The sequence below is a fragment of the Pseudorasbora parva genome, chromosome 25 (assembly GCF_024679245.1).
Source record: "Pseudorasbora parva isolate DD20220531a chromosome 25, ASM2467924v1, whole genome shotgun sequence".
NCBI classification, from domain to species: Eukaryota; Metazoa; Chordata; class Actinopteri; order Cypriniformes; family Gobionidae; genus Pseudorasbora; species Pseudorasbora parva.
In genome coordinates, this window is record NC_090196.1 from 35,641,676 (window position 1) to 35,664,178 (window position 22,503).

General features: G+C 41.0%; 1 protein-coding gene across 3 annotated transcripts in view; it reads right to left on the bottom strand.

Moving 5' to 3' along the window:
• LOC137064426 (stonustoxin subunit beta-like) overlaps positions 1–22,503 on the bottom strand; it is a 72,210-nt gene that overhangs the window by 26,273 nt on the left and 23,434 nt on the right. For all 3 annotated transcript variants that reach the window (XM_067435756.1, XM_067435755.1, XM_067435757.1), the window contains 2 exons: positions 10,857–12,550; positions 10,393–10,477 (listed from right to left, as the gene is read on the bottom strand). In XM_067435756.1, coding sequence (XP_067291857.1) covers positions 10,393–10,477; positions 10,857–12,550 — 1,779 coding nt within the window. The remainder of the gene's footprint in view (positions 1–10,392; positions 10,478–10,856; positions 12,551–22,503) is intronic.

A 22,503-nucleotide genomic window follows, 5' to 3' on the forward strand; every position in this document is an offset into this window, starting at 1 on the left:
AGTCCAGAGCGATGTTCACGGAGAACTTCAGACAGCCAGGGGGCAGATGGGGTGGGGCGGGCTGGTCTGGATGAAAGGGGGCAAAAACTGTCTAAGGAGGATGTTAGAGTGGAGCAAAGAGTGTCGGTAGCACTGTTAGCGTCCAGTGCTGAGAACTGAGCAGGTGGAGGGAGTGAAGATGAAACCATAGTGGATAGGCGAGAGGGAGAGAGTGAGCGTAGATTACGCCGAAAGGTAATCTGTGTAGGAGTATGTTTTGTATCAGGAGTCAGTATGAGGTTAAGAGTGATGAGAAAGTGGTCTGAGGTGTGTAATGGAGTAACTAAAGTGTTGTCTGTGGAGCAGTTGCGTGTGTAGACCAGGTCTAATTGGTTACCTGATCTGTGAGTAGCCGTAGTAGATACTAACTTAAGGTCAAATGAAGTCAGTAGAGTGCTGAAGTCTGCAGCTAGGTGTTTATCAAGATGGATGTTGAAGTCGCCAAGCAGAATCAGTGGAGTGCCATCCTCAGGGAAGCTAGAAAGTAACACATCCAACTCCTCCACAAAGTTACCGAGGTGACCTGGAGGACGATAGACCACTACCACATGGATTTTAACAGGGTGAGTAATAGTGATTGAGTGCGATTCAAATGAATTGGCCGGTAGAGACGGTAATGGATCAAATTTCCAATCATTTGAGATAAGCAAACCAGTACCCCCACCCCTCCCAATAGGCCGAGGAGTGTGTGAAAAAGTATAATTGCTTGAGAGTGCTGCAGGAGTGGCAGTGTCCTCTGGTTTGATCCAGGTCTCAGTTAGGGCCATGAGGCTAAGTTGAGAATGAGTCCCAATAGATGAAATAAAGTCTGCTTTGTTTACAGCCGACTGGCAATTCCAGAGACCAATTGGAATAAAGAGTAAAGTAGCAGAGGATGTTAGGATATAGTGCAAATTATTAGGATTACGGCGTCTCGTGCGTACGGAGCGTGATTTACGAGTGCTAGTAGTTATAGTTGAGATTTGAAAGCACATGGTAAAAAGGCCAGATAGGAATTAGAGCCGAACACAAATAATGAAAAGGAAGATGATACTCAAGTGCCTTGCCGGGGTCCTTGCTCGGGCGGAGTTGCACTGGGAAGAGTTGAAGTCTTTACACTCGTCGGTCTTCACACAAGGAGGGCTTCACACTGCCGCTTCCGCTGCCGCGGACTATCACGCTATTTATACTCACTTGAGTATCGTTATTGAAAGCAGCTGGGAACGCCCCCAACAAACTCGCTTCCAACGTGGCAATGACCAAACAAATGCTAACTCAACAAATGCTAACTCCCACACACACCCAGAGAATATACCAAAACTAATAATACACACCTCAGCACTACACAGACACACTTATCCAACAACAAATGAACAAACAATCAAATGAGAAAAGTTACAAACACTTACAGAGTAGTTGTCTATCAGTCAATTGAATTGCTTCTCTCTAGCCAAAATGTTTCAAACACACAAGGCTTTTAATACCTCGCTGGCCACGCCCCCAACAAACTCGCTTCCAACGTGGCAATGACCAAACAAATGCTAACTCAACAAATGCTAACTCCCACACACACCCAGAGAATATACCAAAACTAATAATACACACCTCAGCACTACACAGACACACTTATCCAACAACAAATGAACAAACAATCAAATGAGAAAAGTTACAAACACTTACAGAGTAGTTGTCTATCAGTCAATTGAATTGCTTCTCTCTGGTTGAGGAGAGACCCCTGACATGAGTGTGAAGCACTTTGGGTGTACAGTAGTACATTTGAAAGCGCTATATAGATGCCTCACTCATTCATTCATTCATAAGTATAAAGAATATTTTATTATTATTATTATTAATTTTTCTCTTTCTTTCTCCAACAGGGTGTGACCAAGATATCCATTGATGCTTTGTCGTTGTAAAGTTTCTCATCCAAGCCAGTCAGTTCTTCTTAAAGGGATAGTTAACCCAAAAATGACAATTCTGTCTGTATTTTCAAAACTAAAGGTGCATTAAAGACATTGTAGAAAAGTGACAAGGGCGTTGGTCATTTTTTTATTATTTAAAGAAATTTGAAATTAATTCTTATGAAAATGTATTGTTTGTATGCCAAATGTTATAAATGCAGATGATACAATGTGCTTTAATTTGTTTTTATCCTTGCCATAACATGTTGTAACTAGTTCCACCACTGCAATTTCTAGTAAAAAATTAAAACCATTTAAAAATGAAACCCCTAATTAAAATGTTTTAGTTGAATTAATTATAAAAACAGGTTGAGTAAACGTACATTTTCAAGTTGAAGTCAAGTTTGAGCCAACTAAAAATGATTACTTCAATTAACTTTAAACATAATTGAGCAAACGTACCTTTTAATGTTGAAGTCAAGTTTGAGCCAATTAAAAAATATTAATTCTAGAACGAAATTGAGTGAACGTAAAAAATCTTTGGAACTAGTTACTAAATTATAATTCGTTGAAAGCACTAGAATTTTTTTAGTGTGTGCAAATTACAACAGAATTCATCAATATAAAACTATACGTTTTCTGGGAAACGGGTGAATGGGAGATGGACTTAAATACATCACCCATTTTTGATTGAGTCACAAGGAAGTGGGGAATTCAACAGAAAAGTGCAGCCTTGTGATCCACTCTTCTACTGATTGGATCCTCTCAGCCTCTCACATCTATAAAACCTAGACCCACAATGACTCTTTGCGTATTCCGCCATTCCGGCATTTTCGCCAACTTAAGAGATGGACGTTTGAACACGAGAGCTGGCATTCCGCCAAACTTGGGAGACCCCTTTCATCCATCCAGGGAAGAGAGCAATCGTGCCCGAAAACTCCTCCAGGAACCCCATCTGAGCTTCACTGCCCTGAAGAAACTACAAAGATACACACACACCTACAGCCGACTTAAAGCAAGTATTTTATTTCGCAATCAAACTGCGTTTAAAGGTTGTCTTAATCATTACTGGAATAGTATGAATTAATTGGGGCCTCTTGGAAAAAACTGTGCGATAAAAGCCTCTCTCTCTCTCTCTCTCTCTCTCTCTCTCTCTCTCTCTCTCTCTCTCTCTCAACCTTTCTCTCTCTATCTTTACTTTATATTATTTTGTTAAGTTTTGATTTTTTCCTGTATGTTGTTTTATTACCTCCATATATGCATATTTCCCTTTGTGTGAATCGTAGTCTGTATACTCTAGATGTTATTTAAACCCAATAATTTAATTGAAGTGAATTTGTATACATTTTTGCTCACAGATTTGAAGTCACTGATGACGTAAGATCTTAGCTACAAATTAAGCTTGATTTTCGTGTTACTATTTCATTAATAAAAATTGCACAAACTTATGACATATTATTTGTCCTGATCAAACAGATTAATGTTTCTTCAAGTTTGTAAGACTGATACTTGATGAAGAAATCTAATTTTCCGCTCACAAGACGAGTGGAAAATCTGGATGACTGAAATCAACTTTGATAATAACAGGATTAACAGTCCCGTTATAAAGTTAATAATTAATGTACAACCAGCGAGTCACATTCAGAGACTCATGAATATGAGTCCCATTTATATTAATTATTCCCTGAGACTCATTGTTGTTACAGTCGTGTGGTGATTTAATTGCCCGCCGAATCCACATCTCTGAGTTTTCAAGAAGAGATCACTTCAAAATTAACCGTTTATATCCTTTTGGACCACACAGAGCACCGTATTGTTGCACTTTGCTGCAATATAGATGCATTTTAAAGATCAACAGTATCATACACTTTTATTATTAAAATGCTGGAAAGTATTTACAAGAATAATTTTTATCACCTTAAAAAAGACCATTGCATTTTAATGTAATTTCCAAAAACAATACTGACTGCAACAGAAAACATTTTTTTATTCTATTAAGTGGTGGTATTCTTCAGCCTACTTCAAGTCATGTCTGAGGGCAACCTTATTAATTGTATGAATCCAAATCCAAAAAAATTAAATGTAGCTATGTTAATCCAAATTGATATATTCAGTTAGAGGATAAGGCTGTAGGGCAGTAGCCTACCAGTAGAATCAAATCCACCACTTAAAGGACGTCTCCGGTGAGAAATGACCCACGGGGGTAATTAACAGATGGTTACTGAGTAGATCGTTCTCTGGGATGCGTTTTCATGGAAATTGAATGTAAAGAGTTTTATCTTTAAAAACAGATTTAAAGATAAAATGGGCACAGGGTAGTGAAATTAAACCGCTAGTTAACACCACTAACAAGGCTCAAAATAGCCTCACACTAACACGGCAGCATAATGAGGGTCCCTACATGCAAACCCAAGCACTGAGAACTTTGTAAGAGTACAAACAGTTTAATAAGAAGACACTTTATAAAGACAGTGCCTTACGCGTTCACGGACAGGCGCCATCTTGGAAAACAGTCTCGACTAATCGATCCACGAGCGCTGTTCTAAGTTAGCTGGTCGATAGGAATTAAGTTTGTGAAATGTAATAACATGGAAGTTTTTATTTTTATTTATTTATTTTCCCTGTTGTGTTCAGTGTTTTCTTCCGGAAACAACGGACCATATGAGATTCCAAGTCACAGTTCATCACTTAGCAGAGCGCTCGTGACTCGATGAGTCGAGACTGTTTTCCAAGATGGCGCCTGTCCGTGAACGCGTAATGCACTGTCTTTATAAAGTATCTTCTTATTTAACTGTTTGTACTCTTACAAAGTTCTCAATGCTTCGGTCTGCATGTAGGGACTCTCATTATGCTGCCGTGTTAGTGTGAGGCTATTTTGAGCCTTGTTAGTGGTATTAACTAGCGATTTAATTTCACTTACCCTGTGCCCCATAGACAAACATTATAAGCTAATCTGTTTTTAAAGATAAAACTCTTTACATTCAATTTCCATGAAAACGTATCCCAGAGAACGATCTACTCTGTAACCATCTGTTAATTACCCCTAGGGTCATTTCTCACCGGAGTTGTCCTTTAATAGAATAATAATAAAAAGATTTCTGTTGCTGTCAGTATTGCTTTTGGAAATTACATTAAAATGCAATGGTTTTGTTTCAAAAGGATTGGTCAAAATGCTTGCATCGACTTCACTGTGGCCTAAGTAAGCTGCTTCCTTTCCATAAATGGAAAATATAAATGAAGTCCCTGTTATCAGATATGTTGAAGATGTTCTTGTTCGTGTTTGTTAGCCCAGGACATTTTACAACACAGTAGGCTACAGTTATTTGACTTAACCCATGATATAAGATTTTGACCATATACCTATCTAAGTCCTTCATCACAGAATCAACATCAGTAGGCTATACTTATTATATTTTAGCCACTCCACAAGGTGTCACTGTGGCCTCAACGCTTCGCCCTCGCCTACTCTGAGCTTGATTGATATGTCTGAGGTAAACCCCGCCCTCCTCATTACCCTACGCTCAGAGAAATGCAGAAATAAATAAATGTAGAAATAAATAAATGTTGAAAGGAATAACTGTACAAATAAATAAAATAATAAATAAATAAATATGGGGAAGAAAACATAAATATGGAAATAAATGTATAAAGAATTATTTATGTTATTTTTTTTTTTTTTTTTTTGCTTTTCTATGTATATTTATTAGGGGTTCAAGCACGAAGTGCTGAAACCCTATTGTAATTGTGCCGGTTTTTTGATTCTGCAGTAAAATGCATCGTGCAGACTTGCAAAACTTGGCCAATAGTTAGTACAAAAATCGAGGAGAGGTTATCAAATTATGAGCCAGATTGGCCCATAGGTGGCGCTATAGCGATCAATTGCGCGAAACTGCTCATAACTCCTAGACCGTCGGCCGTAGCCTCAAGTGCCTTATATCGTTGGAATCCTTGGCTCGAGAAGGACCAGACGCATCGGGTTAGCTCGTGACCTGGGAAAATGTTGGTTTTCTCCAAAAACGTACTTTTGCAAACTAGTACCTCATGTAGTATGTCAATAATCATTGAAAAAAAGTCGAAATTTAGGTTCAGGGTTGGGGGGTGGAGCCCCTTTTTACTTTAATGGCTATAGCTGGTCAATGGAACGAGATATTTTCACCAAACTCAGCACACCCATGCAAGAGCTCATTCTGTGGTCACCCGAAAAAGGACAGGGCGACTGGTCTCTTGGTGGCGCTATAACGGTTAAAAAGGTGTCAAAATGCTGCATTTCTGTGGAAAATCCCATTAAATGCTTGAAAGCCGCCCTATTCCTGCCCGATTTGCATACAGCTTCTCAAAATCGGGTGTGCCTATGCGTTTTGTCACCCTAAGGAACCTTGCAGACTTTTATGGACGTCGGACCGTCAGTGGCGCTTTAACTGTTAGAAAGGACAACTGCATTATCCTATGCAAAATTAGATTTATATGACTAAAAAATGTCTGTTCTGCGCAGAACTTCACCATGTGCACCCTATTATTGTAATGAAGTGTGCAAACTTTCCTGGAGATCAGGCCGTCGGTAGCGGTATTACAGTTTAAAAGGTAAAAAAAATAATAATAATTAATTAATCAATTAATATCCATGATAAATGAACTGAAAATGCAAAATTCTACCATTGTGCTCTCTGACGGCCATGTCAAAACGCTTGATAAAGTTTTTGTAACCAGCAGCTCACAAATCAAGTGCCGAGACTCTATAGTTTTTTTTTATAAGCCTTTTTATGCCCTTTTACGCCCCTCTTTATTAGGGGTTCAAGCACGAAGTGCTTGAAAACCTATTGTATTTGTAGCGGTTTATTATTCTCCCGTAAAACGCATCATGCAGACCAAACCGTAAGGGCTAGAGACTTGAAACTTGGCCAATAGGTAGTACAAAAATCGAGGAGAGGTTATCAAAGTATGAGCCAGATTGGCCTATAGGTGGCGCTATAACGACCAATTGCGCAAAACTGCTCATAACTCCTAGAGCGTTGGCCGCAGCCTCAAGTGCCTTATATCGTTGGAATCCTTGGCTCGAGGCGGACCAGACGCATGCCTCGGATTGCCTCGCCCTTCAGGCATCAATTTTGAGATATTTTGTTTTTTTTTGAAAAACCTACATTTGCGAACTACTCCCAGGTTTTTCCCCTGATCAGAAGCAAACCACTGCAGAAATGTTCTTTGGAGAGAGGTTATTAATAAATACAAAAGAAATTTGAAATTTCGATGCATAGTTGCTAAGGGGAACCACAATTTTCAATGTGTCCGGGGCCACTTTTACAACATTGACTTTAACTTTTGAATGGAATTAGATATTTTCACTAAACTTGGTTCACATTTCTATGAGCTCAAATTTAGGTCACGATAAAAAAATAATAATCGCAACAATTGACCACTCGATGGTGCTATAATGTGAAAAAACATGAAAATAGCTATAACCACGCGACCACTAGTCCGATTTACCTGAAAATTGGTATGCAGTGTCTTGGTCCAAGGTACTATGTATGTCTATGAGGACATTGGCGTATCTTAAAAAACATGGCCGCCATCAGCCAATGAATTTTGAGCACCTATAAGACAAGGTTAACAGAGGCTGATCGGAATGAAACTTGATGGGCATGTTTGACTCATGGACCTAGAAGGCTGTAAAAACTTTGAAAGACATTGGCAACTAGCTGGCGCTAATGAGTTTTATGGCTCTGTAATCACGTGGTGTTGCACCCTTCCACAAAATATGCATATAATTTGATAGATCCCCTAATACTGAACAACTTTGCCTTTAGAACCATTGCTGTCAATCAAATCGTTCATTAAATATTCACGATTATGTTAAAAATTTACTTTTGCAAACTGGTCCCTGTTTTTTTTTCCCCAATCAGAACCAAACCAGTCTAGGATAATTCTCTGGCCTCTCTAGGTCAATAATTATCTTAAAAAGTTGAACTTTTGCATTTGGATGGCTATAACAGGTTCATTTAGAAAAGAGGTGTGGCAAAATACACTCAAAAGCCTATAAATCCTAAGGGGAAACTCAAAACTTCACGACAATTGTTTGGTATATGTGACATAACATGCCAAAGAAGCATGCAAAGTTTTATGGATATCAGACAATAAGTGGCACTATATCTGTTAAAAAGCTTTAAAGCAATGCATTTCCTATGGTAAATTGCCTGTATTGGCTGTAAATGGTCTTTTACATCTATTATAATGTTCAAATTATTTGTTAGATCTGCTCATTCTGACACTCTAGGTCAATAATTATCAACAAAAAAAAAAAAAAAACTTTTGCAATTGGATGGCTATAATAGGTTCATAGCAATATGTGATTTTGACCAAGAGGAGCCTTTAACTCCTCTATTAATGTTTAGATCTTCTCAAAAAGAGGTAAGTACATGTGACATATGACTCTAAACAAGCATGCAACATTTCATGGAGAGTGGGCTATAGATGCCTCTATAACAGGTAAAATGGTTTCAATGTGACAAAGCTTTATACCTAAAATTGCCATAAAGTCACCAGAGGGCAGCAGAAGACCACTCATTGGTTCATTCTGCTCACTAAGCATGTATAAACATTATAAAATCATTTAATAAAATTGCAAATCACATTTTGTCAATATTTACCAATTCATTTGTTAATTTGATGTATGTTTTTTACAATAATATTACATGACAATAAAAATAACAACTGAAAATATGTTTTGACCCTCTAGGCACCACAGTCGAGTTTACTCGACAAGATGCCACACTGAATAAAATGGCCGATTTTGTCAAATAGGGTGTCAAATTTCCTCCCCTCCCCTCCACTAGATACCAGACATATCATACTTCATCCCCGAATAAAAAAAAAACATCATGATTCTACACAAAATCTTCGAGCAAGAGCGCATTGAATCAGTGCGAACAAAAGCGGAGCTGACGTGCGAGTGAGCTGTTTTATCAGAGCATTGTTAACGTCAGCGAGTATTTGCATTAGATTATTAGCCTATTACTATTATTATTTTCTAATGGGATCAATAGAGCTTACCCGCAATGAAGTGTTGGGTCTTCCATTCGCGGACCCTGATTCGGAAGGGGAATATCAGATGACAGTGATTCTGAAAGTGAAACTAAGCCTCACGTTAGACTAAGCACAAACGGTGAATCCTTTGGCTAATGTCAGTGGTGGGAATAATGTTTCCCGGGGTCCGAGTGTTCATCGCGAAGTTAGCAGGTGTATTAGTGTTGTGTGGAACGAGGCGCGGCCGCGGGAGATGTTTACCGCGCTCACCATGAAGCACGCGTCTTCTGACCGTATGCCTCTCCGCGATCGCAGCGACAGTATTGTGGTGGAGACTTTGTCTAACGCCATGTTAGACGAGGTCGAAGTATTCATAGGACAGTTCGGAGGCACTTGGAATAAGCAACTTGTTACCTATCATTTATTTCAAATATCTATAGCTGCAACAAAATGTGAGTTAACATGTTATGTGAGTTAACATGTTTGAGGGCATTCACTTGGAAAATGTGCCCATTAATGATAAACAGCCATTTCAAATGAGCTAATGAGTGGTTCTCTGCTGCCACCTGCTGGTTAAAAAAGTAATTGTCATACTACCTACTTGTTGTTCTATAATTCATATTTAGAAATGATAAAACCACTTTTATAACATTTACAATTACATTTTGTCAAATTTGATCAATTCATTTTTATTTAAGCAGTGGTATTGACAATTCTGCCAAAATGATGGTATGATTAATGTGTAAAAATGACTACAAGACTAGGAGAAAGCATTTTGTTACTAATAATTTATTTAAAATATCTATTTGTAAAACAGAAGTGTGGCTGTCTCTGTCTGTTTATTATTCTGTCTCTAATTATTTTGCTGCTGAAAGGCCTTAAATGCAAAAGACCTTAACTGTTTAAAGGCCTTAAATGCTTGAACCCCGCTAAATGCTGCTTGCAGCTTTAATTTATATATTTGTATTTATATATTTATTTTTCCATTTTTACATGTATTTGTATATTTATGTATGTATTTATTTATTTTTAATATTGGCAGGTTTGGAATTACATTTTTGTATATTCTCCAATTCCTATTAAATCACTTATCAAATCCCTGTTGTCTCATGTTTATTTCTTTGCTCATATCATTACACTGTCTATTGTGCTGAGGGGAAGATGGAATTGACCAAGATTGAAAGTTGATTTTGGTTTCGGTCGTGATTGTAATGTGTGAATAGTGATAGAATGTGTTTATAAATAGAGTGAAGACTGAAATTGAAGCATTGCTAAATACAACAGAGATAAAGTAACTGCAGTCGTATTGCACACAATATTTTAATATTTGTCTTTTTTTAAGGGGCCTCTGTGTTTCACATATCTGCAGGTTCAGGGACAGATAAAGAGTTTCACATCAAGTTTAACAGCTTTATGGACAGAGGATGCTCAGATCAGATGAAGGGTAATTTCTTACTTCTTCTCTTGCCTGTCAGGTCAGTCTTTGTGTTCATTGAGAGTCTCTGGAACTGATCCTCTCTGGGTTTCTGTGTCTTCTGGATCTGTAATATGTTTTATTGGATCTCAGTTAAATTTGTTGCAATTAATTTGTTGAAAGACTGAACATCTTTACAATTTGCAACTGCATTATATTAAGTTTCACAGACCCAACACTGCTGTATAGTAGCAGCAGAACAGAACAGCTTTGTTACATATCAGTCATTATAATATTGGACATTAAACACCAGTGATCTATCATAAAACAAGCACATAGTCTCAAATGATGTGTCACAATGGAGCCCGTAATAAAACACAACCTTTCCAGCGGGATCTGGTTCAGGAAACATTTGAAGATAATTAACCACCAAGATAAGAAGTTACCGATAACTCATTCTCAAAAAGCTTGTATTTGTTTCTTCATCTGATGAATGATCGTCCTACCTCTGTGGTGACGCTGATGACATCACTGTCTACGGTGTAGTTGAGTTTCCCCAGCGCTGCACATTTGATCTCATATTCAGTTCCTGCTCTCAGATCAGTCAGAGTAACTGTGAGTTCATCCTTCAGCACAGGTTTAGATCTCCACTCGGTCTCCTCCTTTGGTTTATACAGTAATCTGAGCTCCACTGTAGCAGGACATGATGAAGAAACCTTCACAACCACACTATTATCTTTGACCTCTTCAGTGATTGGACAGGCTGGTTTGGATGGAGGAATAAAGCAAACAGCTTCATCACATTCACTTTCATACAGCAGAATGCAGGAACCAGCATTGTTCTTCATTTCCTTTGAGGACACAATGAACTTGGCTGGTTTAAGCTCTTTTGAATCAATCAAGTTCTTAAATATCTTCAAGTTGTTCTTCAGTGCCTTCTGGATTTCAGGAGTGAGCCAAGACTTCGACTTTGAATCAGGGCTTTTCTCATCCGTTTTTCCTTTTGCTGAGATACTCAGATAGGCCTTTTGTTTAGATAAGAGTACATCAGACCAGTTCAGTGATGTGAACGTGTAACAGACCACATTACCAACATCCAGATCCATCGAAATCAGATCTATGTTGACTTCTGCCTGTGCTCCAGCATCCTTCAGCTGTCTGAGGATTAGTTTAATGACGTCAGACTCTCTTTCTCTCTCTTTCAGCCATTCTGCAAGATCACTTTCACTGAATGGAGACTCATCATGTTCTTGTAGAAGATCATGCAGGGCAGTTTCCTTCATCACGTCTCCACGGATGTTTGGCAGCAGAGAGCCAAGTTTATTCATGAGTCTCAGTTTGTACTTGTAGCAGTTTTGCTTCATTTGATAGATTTTATCATGAAATTCAGTAAAAGTGGAAGCAGGCGAGTCTTTCAGAAGGTCATTGCATTTCATCTCATTTGTGCTTAAACTCTCAATCATTGATTCAGTTTCAAGAATTAGATCCATGCTGATGTCTTTCTGAAGTTTTGAAGCTCTAGTGTGAAGTTTATCCAGAGGATAAAGCCAAACTCTCAGAGGAACCGCCAGCTCTTTCTTTTCCCCCAGCAGGTTTGGAAGATCAGAGAAAACCTTCAGCGCATCTTCAAAAGAGGTCGGGTTAGACGGTAGCTGGAAGTCACCATAAAACGTGCATGTGAATTTTTGGACTGCATTCTTCTGAGTGTCATCCATCTTCAGATTGACATTTACATCTACTGAAATTATTTTGAGCTTCTCAAGGGCCACTTTTGCTTCTCCTTCTACTGTGCTTATTTCTTCATCTGATGAAACTTCTCTGTCAAACACAAAGCAGGCGTCTGCTCCGTACAGCACTGCTGTCACCACATGTGTTGCTGTGTCATTATCAAGCACCTCATGATGAACTATCTTTTCAGACGCCAAGTGATTCATGGTCAGGTGTTCAAACCTGCAGGTTGAATGATAATGTAGTGTCAGTCTCTGTTGTTTGAAAGACTTCTTGGTGTCTTTGAGATATTTGGCTGCTCCACTAACGTTGACGAGTCCACCTAAAACACTCAGTTTCAGAGAGCCGTTAATGTTCAGTAAGCTGGATTTGTCCTCAATGGAGTCTGAAGCAGTGACTTTAAAATCTGTGTTTATTTGGGGACGGACTCGTAGACTCTGTTGTAGCTTCTCTTGATCCCAGAGTGTGATTCCTGCAAAACATGTTTAGCTTTTAATATGGTACAATTATTATCTACAAACACCAAAGGGATAACAATTTGGGACAAAAGGACAATATTCAAATGATTCCACTTAGGACACTCAGTTTCAGTCAATCTTATGTCAGTCTTGAGTACCTACACTGTAAAAATTATTTAGAAAAAAAGTTACCTGGTTGCCTTAAAATTTTGAGTTCATTGAAATTAAAATTGAGTTAATACAATGAACATTTGTTGACATTCGACAACCTTTATTAAAATATTATTAAAATATTTTGTAAGCATATTGGGTAATTGTGTGTGTTTTATTTCTTAAACATGCCAAATAGTGCTATTTTCATGATTTATCAAATTTTCTATGTGGTTCAGATACAATAAAATTTTGAGTTTCTATTTCTTAAACAAATTTCCTTCATTGTGTCAACTCAAATTTTTAATTTCAATAAACTCAAAATTTTAAGGCAACCAGGTTACTTACTTTTTTAAGTTAAACCAACAAAAAACAACACAAATTTTATACAGTGTATAGAATAGTATTGCATCCTTTATAGTCCTGAAAAGTCTTTAGTTTTATTATATGTATAAAAGATATGCTGTACAGAGTCTTTCCGAACTAAACCAAGCAGAAGGCTGTGTATCATGCGGAAGGAGCTAAAGAGCCACGAGCGCGTGCAGCTATTGCTTTGAGAGCGTCTGAAAGCTGTGACATCTTCAAACAAGAAAACGTAACCCTAAATAAACCATGGCTTCCAGTCAGATTCAACCATACAATCCAAAAATCAGATCCGGAGGCTGAAATTGATCAGCAGCAGCAACAGCGTCTACAGCAGCATGTCTTTATGTGGCATGTAACGTTTTGCTTAGCAAGGCAAGGCAAGTTTATTTGTATAGCACATTTCATACCCAATGGCAATTCAAAGTGCTTTACATAGAAATTAATTAAAACAGTGGTAACAAATGCATGAGAAAAAAAAATACCATATGGACAAATAAAAAATAAAAAACAAGCATAGAACAGTTGTAAAGATAATAATAATAATAATAATAATAATAATAATAATAATAATAATAATAATAATAATAAATAAAATAAGATAAAATCAAATAAAATAAAATGGTCAGATCCACAATAATGGTCTGATATAAAAATAAAAAATTCTTCAGTTTACAGCCTACATACATGTACCATCTTTATTAAAACACCTCTCCTTCATTTCTTTCTCAAACACGTTCATAACATCCATTTTAATCACTATTCCCTGATTTTTACTCAGGAACCTTCTTGTTAAACCCATTCTCACTCATCATACCCTCCACAGATTTACACATACTCAAACCTTATTGTCAAACTTACTATTTCCATCAAACCCAGTTTTCACTCATCATATTTAACTCAAAAGAACATATAAATTAACAATAACCAAAGATAAGAACAAAGGTAAACTAAAACAATTATCAGAAGAATAAAGAGATAAGATCGTGCAATCAGTCAGACATACAGTGGCTCAGTGCTCATTCAGTAAATGCTCAGCTGAACAGATGTGTTTTGAGTCTGGATTTGAATGTGGCCACTGTTGGAGCACATCTGATCTGTTCAGGAAGCCGGTTCAGCTGCGGCTGGCATAATAGCTAAAGGCAGACTCTCCCTGCTTTGAGTGAACTCTTGGTATTTCTAACTGACTTGATCCTGCTGATCTGAGTGATCTGTTGGGTTTGTATTTAATCAGCATATCTGCGATGTATTGAGGTCCTAGCTCATTGAGTGATTTATAAACAAGTAATAGTACTTTAAATCGATCCTAAATGTAACTGGAAGCCAGTGTAAAGACCTGAGGACTGGTGTGATATGGTCATATTTTCTGGTTCTGCTCAGAATCCTGGCAGCAGCGTTCTGTATGAGCTGCAGCTGTCTAATGGTCTTTTTGGGAAGGCCGGTGAGAAGGCCATTACAATAGTCCACCCTACTGGTGATGAAAGCATGAACCAGTTTCTCTAAGTCTTGCCTGGAGACAAAACATCTAATCCTTGCAATATTTTTCAGATGATAGTATGCTGATTTAGTTATTGCTTTGACATGACTACTGAAACTCAGGTCTGACTCCAAAATCACTCCAAGATTCCTGACTTGATTTTTTGTTATCAGACCTTTAGCCTCAAGATACGCGTTCACCTTGAGAATTTCATCTTTGTTTCCAAATGTAGTGATTTCAGTTTTGTCTTTGTTTAACTGAAGATAGTTTCGGCACATCCAGTCGTTAACTTCATCAATGCATTTGCACAGGGAGTCAATGGGGCTGTAGTCATTAGGTGACAGTGCTAAGTAGAGCTGGGTGTCGTCAGCATAGCTGTGGTAAGCAATATTGTTCTTTTTCATTATTTGGCTCAGTGGCAGCATATACAGGTTGAATAGAAGTGGTGCAAGAATGGACCCTTGTGGGACTCCGCATGTCATGGACGTCCACTCAGACTTATGGTCTCCTATACTCACATAATAACCTCTCCCTTCTAAGTATGACCTGAACCATTTGAGGACCATCCCAGAAAGCCCAACCCAGTTTTCCAGCCTGTCTAGAAGTATGGTGTGGTCAACCGTGTCGAATGCAGCACTGAGGTCGAGTAGTACCAGAATTGATGTTTTGCCTGTATCTGTATTTAAGCGAATATCATTTATAATCTTTGAGCGCTGTCTCTGTGCTGTGATGCGGACGGAAACCAGATTGAAAATTGTCAAAGAATCCGTTCGAGTTTAAGAATTTGTTCAGCTGATTGAAAACAACTTTTTCAATGATTTTGCCAATGAAGGGGAGATTTGAGATTGGTCTGTAGTTGCTCAGTATGGAGTTATCCAGATTTCTCTTTTTCAGAAGAGTTGCTGAAAATGCTGAAAAGTTTCTAAATGCTGAAAAGAAGTCCTGGGGTCGTCCATACTCTGTATCAGGTTGAGTGGGTTAAAACACACAGCTGAAGGATGATGAAGGGAAAAATAAATATTGTCCTTTAACACTCTTGCACCAAGTTTGTTTGGGTGGTGGCCATTTGATGTAAACAGTTGTCTCTGACTCCAGGAGAGATTGAAGTTGTCGATGAAGTTCACTCCCTTCATCATGCAGGTTTTTTGCAGCCATGTATTAAGTCCAAGCAACATTGAGAATCTATTTGTTCCTCTTGCTGGCAGTGGTCCACTGATGAACGGCTGAACTTTCAGTTTGCTAAGTGTTTCAAAAAGTTCATTGAAATCCCTTTTAATGAGTTCTGACTGCTCTCTCTGAATATCGTTCTTCCCTACATGAATGATAAATCAATTTGCGGTCTTAGGTTTTTTACTGGACCACGGAGCAATGAAAGAAGGTCTGATAATCTGATGTGCCCTGCCACAAAGCAAAAATGGTTCAAGAATGGTTTGAGGAGCACAACAACGAGTTTGAGGTGTTGACTTGGCTTCAAAACTTCCCAGATCTCAATCCAATCGAGCATCTGTGGGATGAGCTGAACAAACAAGGCCGAGCCATAGAGGCCCCATCTCACAACTTATAGGACTTATAGGATTTGCTGCTAACATCTTATACCACAGCACACCTTGGTTCCAGATACCACGGCACACCTTCAGGGGTCTAGTGGAGTCCAGGCCTCGACGGGTCAGGGCTGATTTGACAGCAAAAGGGGGACCAACCCATACAGTATACTATGCCTGATATATATATATAGTGACGAAGCGACTGCCTCTCCCACATGATCAGTGCCACCCCGTCTTTGAAATCGCTGCCCTTCACCAGGTTCCCGACTGGTGTGGGTAATAGAGAGAGGAGGGGAGCTGAATCTACTGAGAATTGAGAAATGGCTGTGAGTGATGAGGCACACCTGAGTATCATGAAGCCTCATTACCGCCACTGTTAAGTGCTGAGCGTGCCTCTCTCCAGGGGGCTGGCCTCTCCCCTTGTGCATGCACGCTGGTGTCCTCGTAGGTCCATGAGGGTAGCGTGGAGGGACTGCCCTGCCGTCCAGGATGACGGGTAGTATGCCGAGCCGCTCTTCCCCTCGATGTTCGCAGCTGAAGAGGATGAGCCGCCGCATCGAAGCCGCTGCCCCTCGCGCCTCAGACCAGGGTGAAGCGTGTGCGACCGCCGGACCCCGCCCCTTTCCTGGACCCATTCTGTCCACTCACTACCCTTCCGAGACGATGTGATGTTGCCTCGAGGACACCAGATCCCCTGTAGTGTCTGTTAATTCCCCGTTTGTGAACAAGTTATGTGTTTGATGTGAATAAATGCCTCTTCGAGGGCTGACGCCACACCCCCTGTGTCTGTCGTGTGCTCCGACCCATCACAATATATATAATCACTTTTTTCTGGGGTTTTCTCAGCAACGTTGCAACATAAGAACCTCCACAGTCCAAACATTCTTAAAATCTATTTTCTTCGAAATGTTAAAGGTTTCCTATTAAATAAGACCATTATAATTTTTTATTAGATTTTTAAAAAAAAGTTAATATTACTTTTAAATATACCACTTGAAATCAAGTGAAGTCATAAAAAATGCCTGTGAGTCACAGATGGAAAGTAACTTATTACAAATACTTTCATTATTGCTTTTGGTAACACTTTATAATAATGTTCAGTTGTAAGTCATTTATAAGTGGTTAGTTAATGATGAACTAATCATTTACAAAACATTCATAACTGATTATCAAGTGATATGCTAACATTTTATAAATGTTTTGCAAATTCCGTTACAAGTGATTAGTAAATGATGAACTAATGATTTATGAAACATGACTACGTGTTCATTAATGATTAATGAGTGATTTGTTCATTATTTTACTTATATTTAGTAGATTCAGGTGTATGCGAGTTAATAATGAACTAATGATTTACAAAACATGACAATGCATTTCATAAATGTTACTAAATTGTTACTTTTTGCATATTTTGTAGATTCAGTTATACATTATTTAGAAGTTATTAGATAATGATAAACTAATAATTTACAAATCAGTCTGTCTGAGAAGAGCTGTCTATACCCTCACCAGTCAGCATTTACATTAAAGTACACACTACAAAGTGTTCATCACCTGTGAGAGATGATGTTGTAAACGCATGAATAAATCATTTACAAATCTTTATCACCCGTTACAAATGATCTGTACGTGTATACAAGGCATTTACAACGCTTTATGTGTCCCCTAATCTAAAGTGTAGACTGTTCATCACTTGTAAATGTTTTACACGTCATTTGTAGATATTTCTCACCCGTTGCAAATGCGTCCACTGATTGATACAACAAATGTAACATTAAATGTGAAAACTAAATTCTGCTATTTCTCACCTGTTGCAATAGAAATTAGTAAATAGGTAATTCATCTTATTGCTTAAAGCATTTAACTCCAATTCGTCACATTACCAATCCCTTCCCTAAACCTACCCGTTTGTGTTTTAAAATGAAAAAACAGGCAGATACGACTGCAGGAACAATTTATTCAAAAAGTACAAATCTTCCAAGTGTCCCGAGGCCAAACGATTGGTTTGTGTGAAGTAAATCCCCAGAAGCGATCAGCAGCGTCGAGTCCATCAACCGGCCGATGATTAATGATTAACACATTTCAAAATCTGCCGCCGGAAGAAACGTCACGACAGCTTTGACAGCATTGGCTGTTGTGTGTCTCGTGACCGATCGCGTCATTACGTCAGCAGTGATTGTGAAATGTCATTGGCTCTCGTGTGTCTCGTGACCGATTGCGTCATTACGTCAGCAGTGATTGTGAAATGTCATTGGCTCTCGTGTGTCTCGTGACCGATTGCGTCATTACGTCAGCAGTGATTGTGAAATGTCATTGGCTGTTGTGTGTCTCGTGACCGATCGCGTCATTACGTCAGCAGTGATTGTGAAATGTCATTGGCTGTTGTGTGTCTCGTGACCGATCGCGTCATTACGTCAGCAGTGATTGTGAAATGTCATTGGCTCTCGTGTGTCTCGTGACCGATCGCGTCATTACGTCAGCAGTGATTGTGAAATGTCATTGGCTGTTGTGTGTCTCGTGACCGATCGCGTCATTACGTCAGCAGTGATTGTGAAATGTCATTGGCTGTTGTGTGTCTCGTGACCGATCGCGTCATTACGTCAGCAGTGATTGTGAAATGTCATTGGCTCTCGTGTGTCTCGTGACCGATCGCGTCATTACGTCAGCAGTGATTGTGAAATGTCATTGGCTGTTGTGTGTCTCGTGACCGATCGCGTCATTACGTCAGCAGTGATTGTGAAATGTCATTGGCTGTCGTGTGTCTCGTGACCGATCGCGTCATTATGTCAGCAGTGATTGTGAAATGTCATTGGCTCTCGTGTGTCTCGTGACTGATCGCGTCATTACGTCAGCAGTGATTGTGAAATGTCATTGGCTGTTGTGTGTCTCGTGACCGATCGCGTCATTACGTCAGCAGTGATTGTGAAATGTCATTGGCTCTCGTGCGTCAGGTGACCGATTGCGTCATTACGTCAGCATTGATTGTAAAATGTCATTGGCTGTCGTGTGTCTCGTGACCGATCGCGTCATTACGTCAGCAGTGATTGTGAAATGTCATTGGCTCTCGTGCGTCAGGTGACCGATTGCGTCATTACGTCAGCAGTGATTGTGAAATGTCATTGGCTGTTGTGTGTCTCGTGACCGATTGCGTCATTACGTCAGCAGTGATTGTGAAATGTCATTGGCTGTCGTGTGTCTCGTGACCGATCGCGTCATTACGTCAGCAGTGATTGTGAAATGTCATTGGCTGTCGTGTGTCTCGTGACCGATCGCGTCATTACGTCAGCAGTGATTGTGAAATGTCATTGGCTGTCGTGTGTCTCGTGACCGATTGCGTCATTACGTCAGCTTTGATTGTATGCCATTGGCTGTCGTGTGTCTCGTGACCGATCGCGTCATTACGTCAGCAGTGATTGTGAAATGTCATTGGCTGTCGTGTGTCTCGTGACCGATCGCGTCATTACGTCAGCAGTGATTGTGAAATGTCATTGGCTGTTGTGTGTCTCGTGACCAATAGCGTCATTACGTCAGCAGTGATTGTGAAATGTCATTGGCTGTCGTGTGTCTCGTGACCGATTGCGTCATTACGTCAGCAGTGATTGTGAAATGTCATTGGCTCTCGTGTGTCTCGTGACCGATCGCGTCATTACGTCAGCAGTGATTGTGAAATGTCATTGGCTCTCGAGCGTCTGGTGACCGATTGCGTCATTACGTCAGCTTTGATTGTGAAATGTCATTGGCTCTCGTGTGTCTGGTGACCGATTGCGTCATTACGTCAGCAGTGATTGTGAAATGTCATTGGCTCTCATGTGTCTCGTGACCGATCGCGTCATTACGTCAGCAGTGATTGTGAAATGTCATTGGCTGTTGTGTGTCTCGTGACCGATTGCGTCATTACGTCAGCAGTGATTGTAAAATGTCATTGGCTGTCGTGTGTCTCGTGACCGATTGCGTCATTACGTCAGCAGTGATTGTGAAATGTCATTGGCTCTCGTGTGTCTGGTGACCAATTGCGTCATTACGTCAGCAGTGATTGTGAAATGTCATTGGCTGTCGTGTGTCATGTGACCAATCGCGTCATTACGTCAGCAGTGATTGTGAAATGTCTTTGGCTCTCGTGTGTCTCGTGACCGATTGCGTCATTACGTCAGCAGTGATTGTGAAATGTCATTGGCTGTCGTGTGTCATGTGACCAATCGCATCATTACGTCAGCAGTGATTGTGAAATGTCATTGGCTCTCGAGCGTCTGGTGACCAATTGTGTCATTACGTCAGCAGTGATTGTGAAATGTCATTGGCTCTCGTGTGTCTCGTGACCGATCGCGTCATTACGTCAGCAGTGATTGTGAAATGTCATTGGCTGTCGTGTGTCTCGTGACCGATCGCGTCATTACGTCAGCAGTGATTGTGAAATGTCATTGGCTGTCGTGTGTCTCGTGACCGATCGCGTCATTACGTCAGCAGTGATTGTGAAATGTCATTGGCTGTCGTTGTCACGGTTCATGAATTCACCTGTTCGCCCTGCACTGTGTTATGTGGTACGTGAGTGTTGGTGCATGTGTGTGGTGGTGGGCGTGGCAGCTGATTATTTCCCCGCTGATTACAGCACCAGCTGCCACTTGTTTCCTGGGTCTACTTATACCCATTGTCTAGCGTCTTGTGTTTGTCAGATCGTTGTTTTCGTTCCCTGTGTTGGTGTGTGTGGTTGTGTTTGGCATTCTCTCTCTCTCTCCAGCAGGATTGTTGACATTGCCTGAGTTTGGACTTTGCTTGTTTGTCTCGGAGGATCGCTCTGCTTGCTTTCCAGAGGATCGCTCTTCTCTGCCCTCGAGGATTTTCCTGGCAGATCTCTGACCCGCTCTGCCTTCTGTGGATCTTGCCTTCCCCTCTGCTGAGGGTTCGCCACACACACTCAGGACATCGACACACACACACAGGACATCGTCACACACGGGATTCGTCACTCTGCAGCGTCCTTCACTCACCATTGCACGGACCCGGGATCGGGTCTGCCCATTGGGATCCTGCGCTACCAGTGCTGACGTCACCATCACCCCATCGAACTCTGACTCTCTTTCTTCTTGCATTGTTATAATAAACGAGTTTGCACTTGCTTTTGAATCCTCTGCCTTTATTCCCGTGACAGAACGATCTGACCAAGCATGGATTCAGCGAGTGCACCAGGATTATCTGAATTCGTTTCCCGATGCGTCACCCGCATGGATCAACAGGAGGAGCAGATGGCCGCGACTGGTCGGGCTATTCAAGCATTGGTAGCGCAGGTGTCCGGGCTCACCCAACAACTACAACAATCACACATGCCCGCTGCGCCACCCACGCCGCCTACTCCCCCCACTCCATCCTCCGGGGAACGACCCCGCGAACCACGACTACCCACTCCAGAGCCCTATTCCGGTGAGCCTAATTTCTGCAGACCATTTCTGACGAAGTGTTCACTGTTCTTCTCACTGCAGCCTATCACCTTTGAGTCCGAAGCGTCCAAGGTGGCCTTCGTACTCACCTTACTCACTGGACGGGCGGCCCAGTGGGGTACGGCGGCGTGGGAGAATCAATTACCATGCTGTGCCTCGTTCCAAGACCTTCAAGAGGAGATGCGGCGAGTGTTCGACCGGGCGGTGAGCGGACGAGAGGCCGCTCGCGTGCTGGCTGATCTTCGCCAAGGGGCCGGATCCGTCTCGGACTACTCCATCGAATTCCGAACACTCGCTGCCGAATGCAACTGGAACGAGGAGGCGCAGTGGGACATGTTCCTGCATGGGTTGGCTGACCGTGTCCAGGCGGAGATTTACGCGCTGGACCTGCCTAAGACCCTAGAGGGGCTCATCGACCTGGCCTTACGAGTGGATGCTCGTCTTCATCGTGCGGAGTCAAGAGTTCTACGGTCCAGAGTCCAGAGTCGGCAGGAACGTCCACTGGCGATCGGCGGCGACACGGTCAGTCCGGATTGCCATCACGAACCCATGCAGGTGGGTGGAGCCCGGCTCTCCCGGGAGGAGAGAGAACGCCGGAGGTCCCAGAGGCTGTGCATGTACTGTGGTGGCAACGGTCACTTTCTCAAGGAATGCCCGGTAAAAGATCGAGCCCGGTAGTAAGTAGGAGGCTACTATCGGGCGGGATCTCCAGGAAGAACGCCTCCTCATCAACTCTCCTCCCGGTGACACTCCAATGGGCAACCCGATCTCATCGCTGCCAAGCACTGTTGGACTCGGGGGCCGAGGGAAGTTTCATTGACTCTCAACTTGCTCACCAGCTGGGGATAACACTCACACCTCTCACCAATCCCATCCATGTCAACGCACTCAACGGTCAAGATTTACCCCGCATCACCCACCGCACGGAACCGTTACGCCTCATCACATCCGGGAATCACTCCGAGGAAATATCCCTGTTTGCTATGGACTCACCTCAGACT